At 53.5% G+C, this 23883-nt stretch overlaps 2 protein-coding genes and 3 pseudogenes across 2 annotated transcripts, besides 8 other annotated features; 1 reads left to right on the top strand and 4 right to left on the bottom strand.

Moving 5' to 3' along the window:
* Window positions 1-19888: part of a sequence feature (areas not merged during assembly with more than two copies in the genome that could not be assigned to a particular haplotype) that runs on past the window's edge.
* Window positions 434-5230: a mobile genetic element.
* Window positions 6154-7539, top strand: Tc00.1047053506133.170 (annotated as a pseudogene).
* Window positions 7988-8011: a sequence feature (AT_rich).
* Window positions 9529-11229: a mobile genetic element.
* Tc00.1047053506133.140 (mucin-associated surface protein (MASP), putative) lies at window positions 12474-13322 on the bottom strand (the record flags this gene model as incomplete). Its single annotated transcript, XM_813252.1, has 1 exon — window positions 12474-13322. One exon carries the CDS (start codon window positions 13320-13322, stop codon window positions 12474-12476), a length of 849 nt encoding a protein of 282 aa, XP_818345.1.
* Window positions 12855-12952: a sequence feature (GA-rich).
* Window positions 13509-13588: a sequence feature (T-rich).
* Window positions 16237-19023, bottom strand: Tc00.1047053506133.130 (trans-sialidase, putative; the record flags this gene model as incomplete). Its single annotated transcript, XM_813251.1, has 1 exon — window positions 16237-19023. The coding sequence occupies one exon, from the start codon at window positions 19021-19023 to the stop codon at window positions 16237-16239; it is 2787 nt and encodes a 928-aa protein (XP_818344.1).
* Window positions 19889-20850: a sequence feature (heterozygous, non-Esmeraldo-like haplotype).
* Tc00.1047053506133.125 lies at window positions 20404-21237 on the bottom strand (annotated as a pseudogene).
* Window positions 20851-23883: part of a sequence feature (areas not merged during assembly with more than two copies in the genome that could not be assigned to a particular haplotype) that runs on past the window's edge.
* Window positions 21629-23509, bottom strand: Tc00.1047053506133.120 (annotated as a pseudogene).

Below are 23883 nucleotides of genomic sequence, written 5' to 3'. Positions count from 1 at the left end.
CGGCGACAGGAGACGATAATAATGATAACAGCCGTCCTCCCAGCCCTGAGCTAGGGAAACCGGATCCTACAAAAAAATATGCCTGGTGCATTACAGCCATATGGTGGGGAGACCGGTGTGCCAGAGAGAGAGAGTGGGAGAGACAGCGAGGAGGGTTTGAGAAGTCAAGGACCTTCGTTGCCAAAGGAAGCAGGCACAGCCATCACTGGACAGACACGAGTTCCGCCAGAGTCACTGAGTTCGGCTAGCGATAATCCAGAGCCACCAGGTTTGGCAACTCAGTCTCCACACACACACAAGGTGCGACCGGTATGTCAGATGCACAAAATAAAAGGCGCAGTAAAATACACGAGGCGATGAGGATCATAAGGCACCGATATCAAGTCAGAATATCAAAATGCCAAATATTACCATCAATAAGACTACAACAACGCTCTGGGTCAGCCGACCACCTCAACGTGGTGCCAGGGTGCAGCACTCTTTGCTAGGGATGAAGCTAAGCGCCTGCGGCCCATCCGCTGCGCGCGGAGAGGTGAAAGGCGCCGAACAAGCGGGTCGGAAGGGCACCAGATGGAGCCATTTGTAATGGTTGTCCGCTGAGCGGTATTTCTATCCGCTGCTGAATTCCATCGGCGCTTATCAGCGCTATAAATACCGTTTGCGTGCCGTATGTGACGCGCAACGACAAAAGCTACCGCTAAGCGGAGACATTGAGCAGAACCCAGGCCCCATAGCAGTACTCCAGATGAACGTTTCTTGCCTCACGCCGTCAAAACTCGCAACATTAATGGCGCAAGGAGCAGACATAATAGCCATCCAGGAGACTTGGAAGTCGTCAGAGCAGATCGCCAGCATGCACATTGGAGATTATGTGCTCCATGCACAGTCGCGCATCGGCAAGGGAGGCGGTGTGGCGCTGCTGGTGCGGACAGCTCTCCTCTCCAAGCGTATACCTCTCACCATACCCCAGCATGACACCAGCCTTGAAGTGGTGGTAGTCCAGGTTGCTCTGGACCAGAACCGTGATCTTATTGTCGCGAGTGCCTATATGAGACCACCACCGCAAGCAACGCAATCCTTCAGGCGGTTAGTAAACTGCCTTCCAGCCTCGTCGCCGCTCCTGCTGTGCGGGGATTTCAACATGCATCACCCACAGTGGGAGCCATTCTTGGAGACTTCTCCAAGCGAGGTTGCTGCAGAGTTTTTAGAACTGTGCACGGATGCGGGACTCACCTTGGTTAACACCCCTGGTGGGATCACGTATGCCCGTGGCACAAGAGAACGATCCTGTATCGATCTGACATGGTCAAAGCATCTGACTGTGTCGGATTGGTCAGCTTCCGTGTCGCCGCTTAGTGATCATTATATGCTGACATTTACGCTGCATCAGGCATTTAAGGATACCATACCTTCGGCACCTAAGCTTTTCTACAGGTGGGGGAAGTGCAAGTGGGATTTATTCGTCAAGGACTTCGACGCACAACTTCCGGCATACGACTATAAAAAGCAGTCCACCGGCATTAAGGCTTTCACGAGAGCGCTTATAACTTCGTATCGACGACATTGCCCCCGCGGCATGCACAAGGACGGTCCCAGGCTTTGGGACGACACTCTCATGGAGGCAGAGCGGATTGCTGCCGACAGCAAGGCCCGCTATCTGCATTTACCGACGCCCGACCGTGAGGCCGAAATGCAACGGAAAAGGAGTCAATTCTTCCTCCTACTCCGAGAGCGCTTGCGCAACACGTATCCACGTCGCATCAGCAAGTTAAATCCAGGCGAGCCACTCGCATGGAAATACATTTCCGGACGAAAAAAGGCATCACTTCCATCTCCCACATCAATTTTATTAGGAGATGGTCAACACACTTACAAAACAGCAAGGAGAGCAGCGAATGCTCTCAATCGCATCTTTTTCCATTTCACCCCTCTCACAAGGCAGTAAGGCCTTCCAAAGGCATCAACAGACGGAACACATCCTTGAACATTAATGCTTCTTTTCTTTTTGAGCAGCAGAACAACAGCGAGTCTGCTGCCTCATTTACTTCATTTTCTTCTACTTCTTCTAGCTCCGAGCCGCAGAACAACAACGAGTCTGCCGCTACATTTACTTCAGGTTCTTCACTCTCATCTAGTTCTGAGCCACAGGATAAAAACGAAGCTGCCACCACATCTGGTTTAGTTGCTCATCTTCACTCCCCTCTTGATGCACCTTTTAATCGTACGGAACTGCTTGCTACGCTACGTAATACGCCGTATGGCAAGGCCCCCGGACCGGATGAAGTCTGCAGTGAGGCACTGCGACATATTTCGTCAAAGGGCCTTCGATTCCTTCTTCGTTGCATTAACCGCAGCTGGACGACCGGTACGATTCCGGCTGAGTGGAGACGCGCTACCATCGTTCCACTCTTAAAACCCGGCAAGTCGCCGGAACTGCTTGAGTCATATCGACCCATCAGCCTTACCTCCATTGTGAGTAAGGTTGCTGAGAAAATGGTACTGAAGGGATTGCTTTGGGTGTGGACGCCACACCCCCACCAGTATGCATATCGTAGTGTGCGTACCACGACGATGCAGCCGGCACGCCTGATACACGAAGTGGAGCATAATAGAAATCACTATTTCCAAGTGAGCCTTCCCAAGAAGAGCGGTATTGGCAATCAACTCCACTACAGACCCCATCGGACTCTGCTGGTGTTGGTTGATTTCAGCAAGGCCCTTGACTCCATAGATCATCGAGTCCTCAGTCGCTTGCTGGCTAATATTCCGGGGGTGAATTGTAGAGGGTGGCTTAGAAACTTTCTATTTGGTCGCTATGCGATGACACGAGTTGGCCACAGACACAGCGATCGGTGTCCCATGCTGCGAGGAGTTCCTCAGGGGTCCGTGCTGGGACCGTATTTGTTCCCCCTTTACGTACACCCACTTCTCAATCTGCTGAACAGCTTTGCGGGTGCCACAGCAGACATGTATGCGGACGACCTCTCTATTATCGTCAAGGGCAGTCCCGGGAAGACGCCATTCCCACTGCCAACATGGTTCCCAAAAGACTGCATGCGTGGAGTCAGGAAAATGGCCTGGCCATCAACCCGTCAAAGCGTGAAGCCGCTTGGTTCACACTCTCCACGCACACGGAGTCCGATTATGATCGTGAAGGAAAGTGGCCCCTGGTAGTGGCTGGATGTCAAATCCCAGTCATGACCATGGGGGCATCGCGAACTACGAAGCTTCTTGGCATGGATCTCGATCCACGACTGACGCTAAATGTGTTGGCCACCAAGCAATGCGCTGCCACTTCGCAACGGATATCGCAGCCACGCTGCATAGCGCACAAAGAGGCGGGACCATCTCCACATGACCTACGCACGTTCGTCATTGGATACGGTGCTCCAAATTACGCTATGGCAGCGAGCTCATATGGGCAGCAGCGACGGATTCAGCGAAGAATGAGATGCAGAAGACGTACGCAACTCTAGCACGCATTGTCAGCGGAGTTCCGAGCACTGTCGACCCGGAATCCGCACTACTGGAGGCTAATATGCCGCCGCTCCACGTCCTTTGCCTGCGCGCGCGGCTCTCCATATTTGAGCACACACGCGCATGTCAGATGGACTGGATGCGGAGACCCCCGCCTGAGCCACCGCCTCGCGCCGGTTTCCGCATCTCGCCATTGTCTCGGGACGAGCTATATGCCTTCGTAGACGCATACGCAAAGGACTATGGCATCACCGAGAGCTCACCACGCGAAGAGCGGTTCTTTCACAGCTCCATTCCTCCCTGGTTTGCGGCCTCCGCTCACCGTGTCACCATCGCTGTGGAACTTCCGATAGACCACTCAATAACTGACGAGGAAGAGCTGATAAGGAGAAGCGCAGAGTCAGCGAAGAGGCTCTAGCGCTGCACAGCCATCGTCGTGGATACTTGCGACCGATGGCGGTGTCGACGTTCCCAAGTCAGCAGGGGTTGGAATACTGCTTTCATCCCTCAACTCATCGGAGATAATAGAAAAGGCCAGCATAAACTGCGGTGCACGCCCATGCAGCTACAGGACGGAATCCCGTGCGCTGCTTCTAGTCCTAGAGAAGCTGATGATCCCTCGTATCCGCCACAGGCATAAAACCCTGCTTGTGGTTACGGACAGTCAGTCTCTTCTAGCGGCTCTAAACAAGGGCCCGCTCAGTCAGACAGACTGGACGGAGGATCAGATCTGGCAGCGTCTATTAACACTGACGTGTGCTGGCTGGTCCGTGCACCTGCAGTTTTGTTACGGACATTGCGGAGTACATGCTAACGAGCTTGCTGATCAGTATGCGACGCAGGCTATGGCAACCGGACAATACACGGAGCAAGGAATCGCACCTTTATGGCATACGGATCTGCTGACATGTTTTACTACCCAGCTCACCAACAAGTGGCGTAGTACCATTCGTCAAGACACTCATCGCTACTTGCTTTGCGGCACAAGGCCATCCGATCTCAGCGGTAAGGACCTGATCACTCAGGAAGTCCTACACCGTCAGGAACTGGTTCACCTCGCAAGGGCAAGGTGCGGGGAATCTGAGCTCTGGGGCCGACTATACTGGGCCGTGAGAGATTGCACAAACCAATGCCGATTCTGCAACATCTCACCGGAACAGTCTGCATATATGCGCCCCAACAACGATCCAACTGCACCGGGGACGGACACTGTTCCCCCGTCGGCGAGGGAGGAAGACGTCTCTCCAGTAAGAGGACGGACCGTCACACGCCGTCGGAAGAAGAAATGTCCGCACTGTGATTCTACATTGACGGGATTCTCGGGCCTCGTCAGTCACTGTCGGTCATTTCATCCGGAACATCCCCCACCGCTTCCCGAACTCAAATGCTATTTTTTTGATATGGACTTTCCCACACGGAGAAGCACCGCACAGCACAGAAGTCGCTGCGCACACAACCCAGACGCCACTCGGCATCGGAACAGCAGTGCCAGGAGGCGATCTCTGCTGCCGCAGGATCAGCCAGCTTCCACAAGCACGCCAATCGGCCCGCAGGAAACCTTGCACCATCTGCTTCTAGAATGTCCAGGCACCTTGGCTGTGCGTCAACGGCTGGGCATTGAACAGGACCTTCGCCTCGGAAAGTTCTCTTAATGGCAGTTGCTTCACAGGAAACTTTTGTTGCTGCTCGACCACCTCTTCGGCATTCAGATGGCCTTGTATAGCTAGACGCGCTGGTAAGAGTAGGAAAAAAATGTAATGACCTCATGACGTCCAATACCACCGATGTGTACGGGCGATGGGACTGTATCCATGGTCCTCGAACACCCGCCCCCGCCGCTAAGGAGCCCACAAACAGCGGTGCGTGCAGCAGCACCACACAGACCACATCTTCTTTAAAAAAATAAAGAGAGTAGAGACGTCTAGTTCGAAGGTGACATGTCCTTGCCGACGGTGAGCAGTGGCGAAAGTATCACCTCGTGTGTGGACACACCACTGCTGCTTCTGCTTTTGGGACTGTGTGTGGTTGTGGCAGTGTTCTGAGTCACGGAGTGCGGAGTTGCGACTTCTCACGGAGAATATGTGTCGCGTTCCCTGCGGGCTTTCTTTTTTTGATGTTCTTTTTAATGCTGTTTACATGGAACAATGGGAGTACCTTTTTCTTTTGTTTTACTTAATGGTCAGTTGCTGCGCAGTGTCATGAGCGAATTGTTTTCCCTCTTGATCGCTTCCGTTGCCTGCACGCGGTACAGGCCCCACGGCTGTGCGTTCCACGGAAGACACAAAAGGAGGAGTGGAGGAGCAGGCCACATGCCGCATGAAATGCGTGGGATGTTGTGTGGGCTTGTGGAACAGTAATAATTTTTTCCTTGTGCAGGTACTGTACGCATGTACATATAAACACAGTCCTGCCTTGCTGCATGGCGTATGAAATGATGATTCTGCTGAAGTGTATTTTTTTTGGAGGAGGAGACTCCCGTTGGGCACCCAACTACTTTTTTTGTTTTGGTATTGGTTTTTTACCTCTGGTGTGCGGGTCAGTGTGCGTTCCTCTGCAGGGCTGCTGCCATTGTTTACGGTGCGTGTTAATGTGTGACTTGTCTGTCTCCTTTTGCCTTCACTCTCTGTTGACGTGCTGTTAGTTTGTGCTGAAGGCTACACGCAAGTGACAGGAGTGATGGCGATGATGGCTGGCCGTGTGCTGCTGGTGTGTGCCCTCTGCGTGCTGTGGTGCGGTGCCGGCGGAGGCGGTGCCGAAATGAACGATGAATCATTGGAGGGTTCACAGTATTTGTCTGGTGTCGGTAAAAAAGCTCCAAAGGAATTACCGGAGTCTGGCGAACGAGGGCCTGACAGCGCGGGGCATTCGTTGAACAAAAATTATGGGATTAATTCCAATCCGCAAGAGGGGACAGGCAAAGGAAAGACAACAGACAGTGTTGGGAAGGAAGAAGAAGAAATGGATGTTGGTGATGTTGAAGAAGAAGAGAGAAGTAAAGAAAGAGAAGATGCGCAAAACCCCGGGAAATCTGAAGGTTCATCGAAAGAGGTAGTTCCAGCAACAATACCAACAGCATCTGGTCTCAGTGAAGCCGGTGGTGGCATTCCTTCTGGTGTTGATGGTGTTGGCTCAAGTGAAAGTTCTGACGGAAGGGAGGACTTGAATTTGGAGGTTTCTAATCCTGCTGTGAACTCTCCGTCTCCCCTTCCCAATGCTGCCGCTGGTGGTTTGCAGGATACCGACGGTGCTTTATCGCCTCAGAAGGATAATTTCCCAGAAACAGGTGTGCATTCAGGAAACACGCCTCTAGCGCCCTCACTGCCCAAATCACAGGCACCCGCGATACCAAAACCAAAAGCAGAAGAGCAGTCCCCCACTGAACAGGACACAGAAGATAGTCCAGACACAGAGGAGGTCACAACCGTAAAAGAGAACGTGCAGAATACCGTGGAGACGGGAAGTCCTTCCAGGTTGTCGTCTGCCGCCAGCAAACCACCCGTACAACAACCAACGCCACTATTAACACAACCACCGGCAGCACCATCACCAGAACGATCAGCACCGTCAGAAGAAAAATCAATAGCACCGAGTTTTTCAGCAGAAGGAAGCCGTAGAGCACCAAACGTCGCACAGAACTCAAAGGAAGAAAAGAATGAAAAATTGTCGTCAGAAACCGAAACGGAGTCCAAAGCGGTGGAACAGCCTTCAGGGAATAATGTGGCAGAGCAAGACAGTCCGGCACGAACAACAGCATCACCCATCCCCGCAAGTGGCGGTGCCGATGCCCGGAGAAATGCGAATGCGGACAATACCAATGCTCAAGCGCTTAAATCCGAAGGAACACACACAGTAACTCCGAAACTGTTAATACAAACCTTGCTTCTACAGCCGGTGATGCAGCAACACAAACAGAAAAAGCACTCGCCGACGCCAAAACAAATGATACGGCGACGCCTGGCGACGGTGACAGCAGCACCGCGGTCTCCCACACCACCTCCCCTCTTTTGCTTCTTCTTCTTGTTGTTGCGTGTGCGGCTGCGGCTGCGGTGGTGGCCGCGTGAGAGTGAGGGAGAGAGAGCCGTGCACCGCCCGCACACACACTCGTCCTTCTCTCTCTCTGTTTGTGTCCCCTTGCATGGACTCTCGCCCTCACCTCACCCCACGAGGCACACAAAATAATGTGCCCATTGTATATATGCATGCACACCCATGCAGGCCCGTTGGTGCTCTCTTTTGCACGACACGCACCGCTGCCGTCCTGCCTGGCTGCATGGGCGGAGCACCGTAACTGTTTCTGTTTTGTTTTTATTGCATTGAGTGGGCGACCTCTCTCTCTCTCCCTCTGTGTGTGTGTTTTGCTTTACGGGAGCAATGAGAGTGTGTGTGCTGGTCGTCCCACGCTTCGGCTTTGTTTTTTTTTGCATTTATTGTTTTGTTTGTGTTGTGGTTGAGTCGACCCATTATGTTTTTTTCTCTTGGATTGGTGGTTTACTTAGAATGTGGACGCATGATTTTTTATTTTATTTTATTTTTTCTTTCGTTTTGCGATATTTTCAGTGTTTCATATCCTTTTCAAGCCATTAATTGCTTTCTTTTACGTACAGCATGCGCCAATTGGTCACGTTAACCCACGGTCTGCAGTGCTGCTGGTGCTTGTGGTTGTGATGATGTGTGTGGTGTGATTGCCGAGAGGGAGTCCGTTGCCACCAGGATTCGTGTGGGCGATTGGGATGTTTCCAGACAAAAGGTATGAGATGTCTAGTGCCATCTTCAGTGGCAAGGCACTCCGCTCTATATGAGCGTGCGAGCCTGCCAGCTGCTGCACGATGTACCTCCACAGGGAGATCATTTGTCGTGGTGGAGCCATACAATAGTGCAGCGGATCCAGATGCGAGCTCGGCGTGAGATGAAGAAACGTCCGTCCATAATTCAAAATCATAATCTCCCAGAGAGGAGTAAATAGAATCAAGAGCCGTGCGCTTGACGTCGTCAGAGGCGTCTTGGGCAAAGCGTGGCTGATAAATTCCACTTTATTGCAACGCACAGTGTCCCAGGGGAAAATACGATGTTGAATAGGAGGAGCACGATTGTGGCTGTGGGGTATCCCAATAATATTACATACGCGGCGTAATTCATTAACAACAGCATCTCTCGGAAGCGGGATTGATGCCGCCGCTTTTCACGCATGGACGGCGGCATATGTTCCGAGTGGGTAAGGGAACGCAAATCCTCGTAATCATGGAGGCGTATATAGCGTTCGTATTGTGTGAGTGCAAGAATCCAGAGTATCTTCCGCAGCGGTACTGGATTGGCTTGCAAGTAGACGGATGTATATTCCTTTGGTGCGCTAAGGCCAAGGGATGTTTTGCTACCGTCGCGATACCGTACTTCCATATTATGGAGGTAGGTTTGGGCAAGGCATGGGACAATTGCCTCGCCACAATACAGTGACACACTATGAACGTATACAATCAAAAAGGATCGCATAGTGTGATGGGACGCACCAGCCTGTGCGACCGGCCGCAGCTGGTAACGGCGTATCATGGTCTGCTTTGCAGCGGCGGAGGCGTGCGTGCCAAAAGAAGACGATTAATCGTGGTGCCCAGCAAGCGCACTGGGCGTGACTGAATACATATGTTCTCGCTGCCAAGATGGAGATCGACCATTTCCTCTTCAGACAGTGTGTGTGTGAAGAAATGTAGAATAGAGCAGCTTCGCTCTTATCGACGTTGATTTTGAGGCTGTGCTCGGCAGCCCATGCCGTTGTAAGTGACAGGGCAGGTTGCATTGCCGCAGCACAGGCATGGATGTCCGCACCTGAGGCAACAAGTGTGAGATCGTCAGCGTACATGAATGCGGCGGCAGAATAGATGTTGTCCATGCGGCGCAGCACATCATCCACACAGTGGAGGAAGAGTTTGGGTGGCAGGACGCTGCCTTGCGGTGCTCCAGTTGAGGCGAGTTGTTTCCGGGAGTGCTGTTCGCGAGTGCATACCCTAACGTAGCGGCCCCGCAGGTAGTTGTGCAGCCAGCGTTTGGTTCGAGGCCAAGGCGCGGAAGTCTGTCAAGCATGCTGAATAATTTCCCATGGTCAGTGGTGTCGAACGCAGTCGGAAAATCAATCGAGACCACAAGCGATGGCGACGAGGGCGTCGTGTGGGGGCGCCGCCTCCAGGGCGCTCATACTCCACAGTGCTAAACTCATTCAATCCACGGGTAATTTTATCGATGACAAGTGTCGCCACGTCCGATGTAGAACGCGGAGGTGTAAACCCGAATTAACGCGGGTGGTGCGGCAATAACGCTGACAGACGGCGGTGAATCATTCCTTCGGTTAACTTTAGTAAAACAGAGAGTGATTTGATAGGTCTGTGACTCTCTGGGCGGCATGGATCCTTCTCAGGTTTGGAAATGCGAATATTGTCCACCGTATTCCAGGAGCCAGGCAGGCTGCCGTTTGCGAAGGAGTTGTGGATCATCGTTCTAAGTGTGCCGCGCGCAACGGGCCCGAGACGGTGCAGGAATTCATCCAACATGTTGTCGGGGCCAGGGGCTGAGCCAAGCGAAGAGTCGCGGATGGCCACGCCAAGTTCATACAGCGTGAGAGGCCGATCCATTTCCCAGCCACCAGGAACCAAAGGAGTGCGGCGAGCAGCAGCAGCAGCAGTATAAGGTGATGTGGCACGTGAGACACGCACAAAATGAAGGACGATCAGATTTGCCTGTTGCCGAGGCAGGGCGCAAACGCGGCCAATATCAGTGCGGAGCACAACCGATTCCAGTGGATGAGGATGCGGCGCCGCCACGCCGCGAAGATCTCGCCAGCTCGGGCTGGGTGAGGCTCCAAGTCTTTTCGCGCGGGCTTCCAGAAGCATAGCGAAGCAACGGCGTAAGGCTTGATTTCGTTCCTCCCTTTTTCGGGTACATTCGGTAAAATGTAGCACGTTTCCAGGAAAGGCAATGTGTGTGCTTCGTGTGCTGCTTCTGCGGCGGCCTCGGCTTGCACCATTTCGTGTGTCCATATCTTTTTGGAGCTGTCACGGCTGCCGCGCTGGATATGGCGCTTAGCCGCCCGTAAGATGCCTCTGCGAATGTCCAACCATGTGGACAGGGTAAAAAGGGGTGTTTCACACAACGATGTAAAAGCAGGCCAATCCGCTTTGCGCAGGGCAAAAGTGGCTTTCTTCCGTTGAGGTGGCGTGTTGGCCAGTCGCGGAATGCCATCATCCATCTCTACCGAGTAAGATATTAAGGAGTGGTCCTAATCCATGTAAGGGGGTGGATGCCCGGTGGGTGACACGCAGTACGCGATACGCAGTCACGCCAGGGGACGAGACATTACGATGTGTGATCCGTGTTGCCTCTGCCGTGTCATTTGCCAGCCCAAAGTTCAAATCAATTAAAATAGCAACGAAGTTCTTTCCTCCAGTCGTTGGTGGTATATATGACTGTCCCGGAGTTCACGATGTAAGTTCAATTCACACGCGATAATCGCTGCGGGCAAAAGCGACGGAAGATATTAATAAATGCGGATTATTGAACAATTGCTGTGGGAAGGTTGTAGAGGTTCGCCACGCAAATGCTGGAACAGCTGGGTGGAAATACACGGACAGCAATGGTCTCCAGGAGGTCAGTGCCAGGGAGCGACAGGCGCTCGCACGGTAGAGAGTGGCGCACCAGAATGGCAACGCCACCACCGCGCCAACTGCAGACCTGAAGGTAGTCATTATAGCCAGAAACGTTCGTCGCTACGTCACTACGGTCATTTATTTCCTGGAAAAAGAAAGATGTCAGTTTGATGCAGCTCCAATCGTACAGCAAATGCCATCTTTTTTACGGACGAGAGGCCTGCAATGTTAAGCCGCCAAACAGTGATGCAGCCATCCTCCTCGGTGCCAGGGTTCGTGTGGACGTCACCGCCACGGGGGATATCAACGGAGTGACCGCAGCGAAACGGTCGTGCAGTTTTGTCCGACAGCCTGCGGGCAGATCGCTTCACCTCCCCGCACCGGGCATGGCGTGGAACCTTCTCGAGGGGTGGAGTCGTCTTGGTCTCCGTCGTGCTCGCCGCAACGCCCTGCTGCGGAGTTCCTACACGCAACCAAAGTCCCAGCACCGCGACAAGGTGCGGACCTTGTCGCCGGGGCCAGGAGAAGCCGCAGTGCCTCCTGCTGTCACCAGGGATCCTTGTTGACGTCTTGATGCGGACAAGCAGCCATCGGTTCTTACAAACGACGCCGTACACCTGCGACACATCCTGCGCTGTGGGACGCACGACCCTCACCACAACCGGAGTCGCCAACGCGCCGTCGGTACGCACCACATCGAAAAGAAAAAAACAGGGATGCGTCAGGGTGACAGCAAAGCATCCGCTGGAAAATCACTTCGCACGCATCATCACAAACAGCAGCAGAAGCGCTGCAAGCCACGGGTTAACGTGGACCAACTGACGCATGGCGTATGTCGAAGTAAAAACTTAGAGGCCTCGCAAGAATGCAAGAGGGTGACAATTCAAAACAAACAAAACGATATGGGAATAACAAAAGAAGACTAAAGTGTCGTCAGTAAAAGCATGCCGCCAATCAAAAAAAGTGGAATGGGTGCACTCAACCACAACACAATGAAAAACAATAAAACAAAAAGCCGAAGCGTGGGACGACCAGCGCACACACACTCTCATTGCTCCCGTAAAGCAAAACACACACACAGAGGGAGAGAGAGAGAGAGGTCGCCCACTCAATGCAATAAAAACAAAACAGAAACAGTTACGGTGCTCCGCCCATGCAGCCAGGCAGGACGCCAGCGGTGCGTGTCGTGCAAAAGAGAGCACCAACGGGCCTGCATGGGTGTGCATGCATATATACAATGGGCACATTATTGTGTGTGCCTCGTGGGGTGAGGTGAAGGCGAGAGTCCATGCAAGGGGACACACAGAGAGAGAGAGAGAGAAGGACGAGTGTGTGTGCGGGCGGTGCACGGCTCTCTCTCCCTCACTCTCACGCGGCCACCACCGCAGCAGCAGCCGCACACGCAACAAGAAGCAAAAGAGGGGAGGTGGTGTGGGAGACTGCGGTGCTGCCGTCACTGTCGCCAGACGTCGCCGTTGTATTTTTCGTGGCTGCCGCCGTCACTGGTGCTTCCTTCGGATTGGCATCTTTATTTTCATTTTGTTTTCCCTCTGCCGTTCCTGCACCATCAGCTGTTGAATCATCGTCTCCAGTTGTTGGTGTGCTGTTGGGATTTGTTTTATTCGATGCTCCCGCCGCGCCGGAAGATAAACTTGGCTGCTCTTCAGTGCCTGCCGACATCCCCCCTATGGTGCCGGTAACAGCTTCTCCTTTCTTTGTCTCCTCCTGTTCTTCCTTCTGACCATTACTTTTTTCTTCTTGCTCTTCCTCGTCCTTATCTTCTTCTCGCCTTTCTTCTTCTCCTTCCCCTTCTCCTTGCTCAATCTCCTCTTCTTCTTCCTCCCCTTTCGGTTCCTGCTCTTTACCCTTCTTTTCAACAACATCTTCAGCTCGTTGCGTTTCTTCCTCCTTTTTCTTCTCTGCGTCTGCCGTTGACGATACTTGTGCCTCGGTTTTTATTGCATTTTCCGCTGCCACTCCGGTTGCGCCTTGCACCGATAGTCCTGCTGCTTGTGACTGTGCCGGTTTACCGCTTTGGTCAACTCCTCCAGCGCCACCTATGGAATTTTTGTCGCTTTCAGAATCATTGCCTTCACTGGACGTAGTACCCGAAGAATCTGGAAGAGATGTTTCAGCTCGTCCACCACAGCAGGCACCGCACCACAGCACGCAGAGGGCACACACCAGCAGCACACGGCCAGTCATCATCATCGCCATCACTCCTGTCACTTGCGTGTGGCCTTCAGCACAAACTAACAACACGTCAACAGAGAGTGAAAGCAAAAGGGAAGACAAGTCACAAAACCACGACGGTTACATCACAGAGCACACAGGACGAGATAGTTTGGATCAGCACGATTGCGGAAATTGCACGCCGCACTGAAAACCACAAGATTAAAAAGCACAACAAGGAAAATCAAAACAAAAGTAAACAAGCAGCAAGAAACTAAAAAATGTAAAAACACAAACACAAAAACAGAAACCTGCACTTAAATGGCTCCAGTGTGCATGCATCCATCCCCAACAGTGGGTCCACGCAAACAGTTGTATGCGTGGCGTGCATACAAGTTTGTCTATGATGCGTTCAATGAGACGGATGTGGGAAGTAAAGAGAAGCACACAGCATGGCAGCGGAAGAAAACAAAGCAAAACAGAATCATCATAACTAATCTTACTTTATACATCGGACCACAGTAGAAGCGCACAAATCCTCGTGATTGAGTGCTGGCACGCACAGCCCGCACACACCTCTTCAGCCCAGAGTGATGTACACCATCGCGGATACGACGACCTCTGCAGCGGGGCACATACCCACGCAGAGCTGCTGAGGCTGCCGTCCATTTCGCGAAGACGTGACGGTGCGGGTCGTAGTGGTTGGCGCCTCTGTATTCCTGGCCGTATTCCTCGGTGCCTCTGTTGTAATGATTTCTGCTTCTGATTTGATATCTGTGCCTTATGATTCTCATCGCCTCGTGTATTTTACTGCGCCTTTTATTTTGTGCATCTGACATACCGGTCGCACCTTGTGTGTGTGGAGACTGAGTTGCCAAACCTCGTGGCTCTGGATTATCGCTAGCCGAACTCAGTGACTCTGGCGGAGCTGGTGTCTGTCCAGTGATGGCTGTGCCTGCTTCCTTTGGCAACGAAGGTCCCGGAATTCTCAAACCCTCCTCGCTGTCTCTCCCACTCTCTGTCTGTGGCCCACCGGTCTCCCCACCATATAGCCGTAATGCACCAGGCATATTTTTGTAGGATCCGGTTTCCCTAGCTCAGGGCTGGGAGGACGGCTGTTATCATTATTATCGTCTCCTGTCGCCGTCACGCACACGGACGAGCAGCAGCAGCACAAGAGCGCAAGGACCAACACGGCGCCGCACCGTCACCATCGCAGTCATCATCGCCCGTAGTGGAGTCGCTGGTGTCAGTCAGCTGATCGGTGAGACGGAAAGGAAAAGAATGGAACGAGAGGGAGAGGGACGAGGCACAGCGGATACAGCGAGAGAGCGCAGACAACATGAGGAGAGGGCAGCAGGCCCAGCCGCACAGTCCACACACCACGAGACGGCATCCACGCAAGGAAGGCACACAACGCCAGCAGCCACCCACCATGCAGGAGGAGAAGACATCCACCACCATCTCCCCCAGCTCATTCCCGCAGCCCCAGGGAAATGGCAAAAACACCGCGGCCACCACACAACGCACACGGAGCAAGCGAACCCTCATCCATCCATCACGCGGCACAAAATTTCCTGCCATCCCGCCATCAATGGGACACGGAGCCCAACTCAGCGCAGTCACACGCGGTGCATCGCACCCGCAGGAAAATAGACTCGGGGTGCGCTCCCTCTCTCCCTCCTCCTCATGGCCACGGAAGAAGACAACAGCCGCCACACGCAGCTGCCAGCATGCACTACAAAAGGTGCATTCAAATCCACTGCAATGTGCATCTTGTGTGTGTGTGGTTGTGTGTGCCTGCAGCAACACAAAGCAAAGACGTAGAAAAGAGGGAGCAGAGTATGTGGAGAGACGCACAAAAATGTACAGCGGGGACGCATAACGGAAACAACAACAACAAGACCGCTCAAACTCATGACTGCACTGCAGCCCAAGCAGCGGCAATCCACACAATATTTATTGAAAACAAAAAAACGTCCCCCTTCGTCTTATGTAAACCCCACCACACAAAATAATTATAAATGAAAAGAAATCGTCCATTACTGCTCCACACAAATTTAAAATAAGAAAAAAATCGCCTGGCAGCCGTGTGGCCACACCAAACTGTCTGTATGTATTTTGCCCACAAAATAAAATTAAAAAGATGGTTGCGTGTGCTTCGACCGTCCGACCCTCCGTGTGTCCGCACATCGTTTATATTTCATGGGGTCATCTGCGTGTTGCTGCTCCCCTCAGCCCCTCATCGGCGCGTGAGTGCGGCCCGCAGAGCACAGTCACTCGTGTGTGTGGGGACTGAGAGAAGCACGCAGACATGGCGGCAGTCGCGTCACTCCATCGGGAGAGTGAGCGCAGCAAAAGAAAAAGAAATCATCGGAGGGGAGAGAAATGCTCACGAGGCCGACACCGAAGGGTGCGCCACCGCATGAAATAAACACGCAAAGAAAAACAAATCCTTAAAGAAAAACACGGCGGCAGGGTGTGGCTGTGTGTGTGGCGCTGCGGGTGTCTGCCAGCCCTGGCCGCAAAGAAAACAAAACAAGAGGGAAAGAAATGTGTGCGCCGCCCCACAGGCCCTCGTCGCACGCCCACACGTCACGGCTCCCTCAGCGCGCCGTTCGTCGCGGCCCCTCCTCATGCGTGCAGCGGGCGAGGCGCACAGGGCCGTCGTCATGAGCGTGTCGGTGGGTGTGCGAGTGGAGCAGTTGGGCGGGAAACACACGGCACCCCTCGCAGGAAGAGTGCAGAAGAAACAATTAAAGAGGGAAGAGTAGAAAAGATAAAAAACGTCCATAGTGATTGCCCCCAAAAGCAAAAAAAAAAGGGAATGGGGATATAAAACGCACAGAAAAGCAAACAGGTAAAAGCGAAAAAAAAGTTATTAAAGAAGATAAATTAATTACCGTGTGTGTCGCTGCTGGGGAAGTCGCAATTGTCCCACGCGGCAGCCAGTCACTCCTCACAGAGCCGCAAACCCCCACAGGCCCGACAGAAGAAGAAGCAGCGGCAGCAGTCCGCTCCCACGCACAGTGCCGGCATCGGTGTTATTCACCTGCGACACATTTCCGAGACTGCTGCTGAGTGCCGCAGCATTTACTTCGCCGTGCTGTGCATGGATATCCTCCTGCCCATCCCTCCCTTCCGCCGTCTCCTCATTCGCATCAGAGCTCGCACCCACCTCAGTTGTAGCTGCGGGGCCAACTTGAGCTGCGTCCGTAGCGTTAGGAGCGTTTGCATCTGCTGTGTCGGGAGTATCCACAGGAGTTTGGGGTGGTGTGTCTCCATGCACAGCACCTCCAGCTTCCGCTCCCACCGTTGGATCACCATCGGATGAAGAAGCGATATCCACATGTTTACTTCCACCGGAAGATATTACTGAAGGCGGCTGAATTTCGGATTGCTCTTTTCCTAAGGAAGTAGTTACAGTGGACGGTGCTGATGTGGACGTGCTGCCACCGCCCACATCCTCATTTCCATTCAACAATTCAGGCCCCGACGGCGGTTTCCCGGCAGAAGAGGACTGCAACAGGGTTCCTTGGGCATTTTCAGACACCACAGGTGGAATGGAGTCTTTATTCGGGATGAGGGCGCCAATCTCTTCAGAGCTCAAGGGGCGGTTGTACAGCAGGACGTTCGTCACAGTCACAGACATCTCTTCTTCTTGTCTCCCTGTGCTCACTGCACTGCCTCCGCCCCCTCCAATGTAGAAGTGGGAGACCGCTCTTGAATCCATATTCTCCAATGCACACACTTCGTCCCCACCCACTTGCTTACCATCGACATACGCGGAGCCCTGGCTGCCGTTCCGTAGCACAAGCACCACGTGGTGTGTTTTCTCTGTCTCCCAAGTGCTGCTGTGCTCCTTAAAAGTTTTGTCACCGGACAGCACCTGCCACTTCTTTCCGCTGTCGTATGACAACTCCATAAGTTTGGTTTTTTTTTCATCGTTCAGACGCACACCCATCAAAGGAATGGGAGAACCCTCCTGCGGCACACCGTGGATGGACACCGTCGCCACAAGAGTGAATTTGTAGTTCGCAAAGTGGTACAGCTGATTCTCCCCCTGCTCGCCAACGGGCCACTCCGCCCACGCTCCATGGAACTTCACGCTGCCTTCATGCAATTTTGCCTTCGCAGCCCCTTCATTATTACTTACCGTGGCGTTCACCCCGAGGTACTCGTCCCTCCATGTGTCATTAGAGAAGTTGCCGGACAAAAAGCCAACCAGCCCATCCGTGATCTTAACAGTAGGGCTGCAGGCATTGTCAATTGGACGGCCCTTCGCAGCACTCTCAGAAGGGCACAGCTTGGAGACACGGTCGTCCACTTTCTTCCAGGTTCTCAGCACATCCTTCACACGCTGCAGCTGCGCAGTCAGAAGCACAGAGACGATACCGGGTGATGGTTTTCCATCTTCCTTCTTCTTCTCGTACAGTGCAATCAACTCCTCCTTCTTATCTTGAGCTCCACTTCCAGCACTTTTGTACAACAGGGAGCTGGCGGCCGCGTCATCATCGGATACCGACCCAATATCAACAATGTGCGTATTGTCCGTCAGCCAAAGATGGAGTACGCCCGTTTCTTTTTTACTCTCATCCTTCTCGGAATACACCGGCAGAGTGACGAGCATCACATTTCTGTTATTTTCATCACCGTCAATCGTCGCTGTGATGAACCCGCTTCTAGCGCGCTTCACATTTTTTTCGTGTTTGTTGACCCACACGCGCGAGAGTGTCCCGAGTGCCTCCGTCCACGACTCCCCCTTGTCACCGGACTCGTACACCCTGCGGCGGCCATCAACACACGCAGTCATCATCATGAGTTTTTCGTCCTTCCACTCCACGACGGAGGGATCACTGCAGCCACCGTCAGACATCCCCTTCGACAGCTTCCAACTCTCAGAAGTATCCTTCAAGGTGTATATGAGCAACGAAACGGCCTTTTCATCGCTTTGTGCTTCACCCTTCTTCGTGCCTTCCACTGGGAACACAAGCGTATCATCATGCATCTTAACACCCGATCCACCGCCGCCAAACAGTCCCGTCAAGGATTCGAGTTCTGTGCCAAAAGGTCCTCGCGGGAGACTTTCAGTGTTTTTCCAGTCAATTTTTTTGTTATGTTCTTCACTGACGTTCCCTTTCATTAGCAATAGCCCCGAGTCACCCCCACTACTCCCCTGAGCATCATTACGGTTGTATTTCCCAACAAGCATGTAAATATCATTTCCCTTCACAATGGTTGTTGGTCGGCTCACATCCACTTTCCTGTTTGGAGAATTGCTTTTCTCCAGAAATTGTGTCCTCGTGTTGGCATCATTCATTATTTCCACCGGTGTGTTATCCTTTTTTTCCACTGTTTCCGTGAGAAGTTGGGATGCAAAGCCAGTAAAGCTGCCTTGACCCTCCTTCGTTTCCTTCGCCTCGGCAACGGCAAACACGTCACTCCCTACTTTTAGAAGGCCGGGAACACCCAACGACTCCACAGTTACACCCTCCTCATCCTTGACGTCCTTCCATTCATACTTTGGAGCAGTCACTGGATTACTCTCCTCCGCGAGTGCAGCTTCGCAGGCGCAGCACAACATCACGACGAGGAGGAGCAGCACCGCGGAAGTAAACACACGCCGGGACATGTTGGGCCTCTGCGGCTCACTCTCTCTTACTTCCCTCCTCCTTCCGCTGGATCCGGTCACGCGGCGACGGTTGTGTGTGCGGGGTGCCCTCACTGCAGCAACACGTGAGAGCATATAAATATGTGTGTGGGCGGTGTGTGTGCTTTTGGTCCCTTCAGAGCCTTCGAATTTCACAGTAGCGATTAGCGCTTGTTTGCTTTCTTTTGTTTGTGTGAAAGAAATAAAGAAAAACAGGCGACAAAAAAGGAGTGAAGCAGTGAACACCGCCACCCATCCACAGTGAGTGGCACCATCATCCCCACCGCAGTCACTCCCAACAACAACAACTCACGCACACAGACACACGGAACGAGAAGGAAGAAAACAGTGCACCGTGAACAAACAGCGACTACCACCAGCAGGAGCAGGAGTCACGGCGGGTGCGTCGCTATTCCTCACGCGTCGGCAGACACCGAGCAACACCCACACGCGCTGCCGCCAGTCGTTTTACTGTTGTCTCTCCTCGCACCATCCACCGCACATCGCCCCGCACAGCCGGAGAATCCTCCGTCAACGGATACACAACGGCAGCGCCACCTCGGCAGTTACAGCTGTTGGAAGCAAATCAATCCGCAATTGTCCTAGGCACCCGAAATGCCACACCACTCACTGACTGCACACCGCCAACATCACGCCCGCAAAACGTCGACGAGGCAAATCGCGGACTCAAACTCTTCTCGCAGAAGCAACCGCAGCCAGAATCCTGTGCGTGCGTGCGTGCTTTCACACCGCCCCACAACGTGTGCAACATGGCTTGTATGTGTGCATGTGCTTGTGTGTTTGGCAGCGCCTATACTTGCAGAGCAGCTGTGCGCCCCAAGAGAGTCTGAAGAAAGCAACGGCAGAGAGAGGCAGATAGCACACACGCAAATTACTCATATCATCACACACACACAAACGCAGCCGCGGAATGGGTGCAATCAACCACAAAATCAAAAGGGAAAACAAAACAGAAAGCCGAAGCGTGGGACGACCAGCGCACACACTCTCATTACTCCCGTAAAGCAAAACACACACACAGAGGGAGAGAGAGAGAGAGGTCGCCCACTCAATGCAATAAAACAGAAACAGTTACGGTGCTCCGCCCATGCAGCCAGGCAGGACGGCAACGGTGCGTGTCGTGCAAAAGAGAGCACCAACGGGCCTGCATGGGTGTGCATACATATATACAATGGGCACATTATTGTGTGTGCCTCGTGGGGTGAGGTGAGGGCGAGAGTCCATGCAAGGGGACACACACACAGAGAGAGAGAGAAGGAAGAGTGTGTGTGCGGGCGGTGCACGGCTCTCTCCCTCACTCTCACGCGGCCACCACCGCAGCAGCAGCCGCACACGCAACAACAATAAGATGCAAAAAATGGGAGGTGGTGTGTAGAAGACCGCGGTGCTACTGTCGCTGTCGGCGGTGGTCGTTGTTCCTTTTTCATTGTTGGTGAATGATGTTGTTGTGAATTCCTACGGTTGGTTGACTAGGAGTGATGTTAAAAGACAACTGGTGTCCTGACACTCCGTTGATGCCTTCCCTGTCCCGTCGATTTTTGTGCTCGCTGGTGGTGTGGGTGGGTCGCTGGGGTCGGCGAGACGCTGACAGGGCTGCCAGCACCATCTGATTGAACCTGGTCCGCTGTGTTCTCGTCCCCGGTCCCACTGCACCAGCTGCTGGGGCGGTGCAGCAGTCATGCAAGAAGCACCAGCAATGGGCTGGGTGTCGGCCGCATCAATCAATGGATGTGTCCGAAAGCCACAGGAACTTGCATCGACGAGGGAGTCTGCACCGACGCTCGGGGATGGGGAAACAAAGACGGCAAACAGAACAGCGCATGCCACCCAAAACATCCGCAAGGCGTATTGGTGCGGGCTGCGTTACTGCCGTGGCGACGGAAATGAATGGCGGTGCGAGTGACGTCCTCGTCGTGCGTCCCCTCCTGCCATTCCTCGCGGTAAACCCATTGCCCGAGTACATTGGATTCCGCCTGAGAAGCCAATTAAAAATGTTCTTTCTCTAAATGTATTGTACTCGCATTTGTTCACGGCCGCCCGCAATGCCTCCAGCGGATACACCTGCGATGCACGGTCAACGCGATCCACATCCACTCGTCGTGCGCCATCCAACACCATCTTTTCCTTGGAGCCATGAACAACACCGGGCACACACTCCTTTGCGGCCGTCCACGGCATGCGCCTGCGGTGAGGATCCGGAGAAAGTCCCATTTCTTTTGTGCACAAAGTCATGGAGCTGCCGTCGTTAAGCGCGTCCCGGCAAGGGCAACAACAGCCCGCCGCAGCACTCACGAATGCCCACCCGTTGTCTCCTGTGTGAAAAAAAAAATAAACACTGGAGAGAAAAGCGTGCACAAATGCCCCCGCAAGAAAAGTCGGCACCAGTGGATAAACACTGAAGCCGTGGGTGCATGCTCCACAAATGTCCTTACTTTTTTATCCGCCTTCTTCGTGGCAGAGAAATGACTTGCAACCGCACACGCAAAAGAAAACAAAAGCAAAAGGCAAGCAGCGCAGCCGTCGAAACACACACACGCGCATCGTATGGAACAATTCTTGGAGAGGAACTGAATGCAGGAAGAAGCGCACACAATTCCCACAGACACCCGCAATCGTGTGTGGTTGCGTCTGTTCCACTCTTTGGCCCTCGATGCATTCCTGTGCGTGTCTTGGCCCTAAGTCACAGTGCCGTAGGGTACCAAGTCCCTGCACACAAAAGACTCAGGAAACGGCAGCGAGGCTCCCCAATGACCACCTCACGGCCATACCTTTTGGATATCTCATGGACCGAGCGCCTCTCGCTGCAGGCCACACCACCCAAAACAAGCAGCACTATGCGCTGAGAAGTTGTGAGGGCAATCGTCCCACCACCGCCACCCAGATCAGGATGATTCTTCTCTTTGCCACCACACCCTTGAAATGGCCCGGCGTTTTTTCCTGCTGCTCCACTGTTATGGCCACCACTCTCGCCATTTGGCCCTATCACATGATCGCGCTGCACCGATGACAACGAAAGCCCAACCCGCAGCGTCCTATTCCTGCCCGTCTCCATCATCATACAGGCCTGTTTCAGAAGCGGATCCTCGTCCGTCGCGGCGTTGCTCGCAGAGGCACTCGTGCTCCGTCCGCCCTGCGCCGACGCCGTGCTGTATTGCTGCACGCTCCCGGCCCTCCTCGTCAGATGCTCAAGGTTCGCAAACAAATGGGCGTCGGGCGTCAGTCCACCGTCTCGGATCAGCTGCTGCTTCTTGGCCTCCGTCAACTCGTCGGTGCTGCTCGCAGTCACAAGCAACAGGAGAAGACGCAGACGCACTGGCCGGGGCATCGCGGCATCCCTTGTCAGGCGCCGCACGCCATCCAGGTTTTTCCTGAAGGGTTGGTGCCCAACGACGATGTCTTTTTCCACCTCCCGCACCTCCGCCAGTCGCTTTCCCCAGTACTGTGCCACAAGCCTCGCGCAAATATCGATGTGCAGCGACAGTCCGGCTTGCCTCTCCCGAAACTCCGGCGGAGCCCGCACCGCACTGCCCAACTCCGCAAGCTTGGCCTTCGGCTCCACGCCATGCGCCAATCCCGGGTGATACGCGTGGAGTTTTTTCAGCGCCGCCAAAAGCTCCCCCACGCATTGCGCAAGAAAACAATGACGGTAGGAGCACCGGTACACATCTTCCCCATCAATTACTGCCGCTTCGAGTCCTCAGCCAGACAATTCCTACAGGTCTGCTAATACAAGTTATTCTCCAGCGGCATCAGGTCATCAAGCAGACACCGACATGTGCGTTGGTGCATCAGCGGCGTCACCGTGACACAGCCCCAATCAACGGTGATCCGCACCGAGTTGCCGCGGCTGTCGGCGTCCCTAAGCAAAATCCGGCTCGTCGTGGTATTGCCTGGCGAGCCATCAAAAAGGTTCTGACAAGCCCATGGCAGATGCTGCTTCTGCTTTGGTAGCGAATGACGGGCACACTGTTGTTCATGGCGTGAATAGCCGCCACAAGACGTGACGCCGCAACATCCAAAACGGACTCTCAATTCGGAGGCGACAGTGGCGACAGCAGCTGAAAGAACTCGTTCGGCACATTTGGGTGGAACACCAGCACCTCAGGGGCGGCAAAGTCTAACATAATGACCTTCAAACGCATCGCCTTCGGCGCTATCCGAGCCCACTCGAGTTGCTGAGGACTGCGATGCGGGGTGTACCCCAGCGAAAAGATGTGTGCATCCCTGTGCGGGACCGTTGCCATCCAATCCTCAACCACGCGGCTCACAGACGCATCCTCCACGGCAAAAAAGTAGGGTGCAGGGCCACTCATAATCGGCTGCCGCGGCGTCATGGGGTCCTCGAGCAGCGTCACGCCGTGCTCCATGAGATCATGGACACGCAGTGAGCAGCTCAGCGCAGACGCAGCATGGGCATCGCAGAAAAAACTTTAAACGATCCATGAACGGCGTCAAACATCTGATGGAACATATGATCCCGCGCACAACCACGAACACCATTGCTGGGCTCACACGGCTGCCCTTCTTCCGACGGCCTTGCTCGCACCAACCCGCTCCGCATAATATGTCAAGCACAAGTCACACAGACAATGTGCTTCGATACGCGTGTGTGTGTCTTGTGCGCACATTCCACTCGCATCGTTGTGTGTGTATGCGTCTCAGAAAATCTAACAAACACACAAGCAATGCCATAATGCCATCCGGTGGCCCAACATCGGCAACCAACACGAAAGGAGCAGTGTGCATAGGAAATACAACCAATTTCAAACAAAAAGTCAAACGGAGTGGGCACAGCACATGCATATGGAGAACGGCACCCATTGAAATGGTTGTTTTCCTATTGGGCATCCAATGCTGAGTGCGGGCCACGCAGGAGGAAGCGCAGTCGCCTCGCAGCGCAACGCCGTCCACACCGCAACTCGATGGAGTGTTGCC

The sequence above is a fragment of the Trypanosoma cruzi genome, genomic scaffold, assembly GCF_000209065.1.
Source record: "Trypanosoma cruzi strain CL Brener 1047053516255 genomic scaffold, whole genome shotgun sequence".
NCBI lineage: Eukaryota > Euglenozoa > Kinetoplastea > Trypanosomatida > Trypanosomatidae > Trypanosoma > Trypanosoma cruzi.
This window is presented reverse-complemented; position numbering and strand designations above follow the sequence as displayed.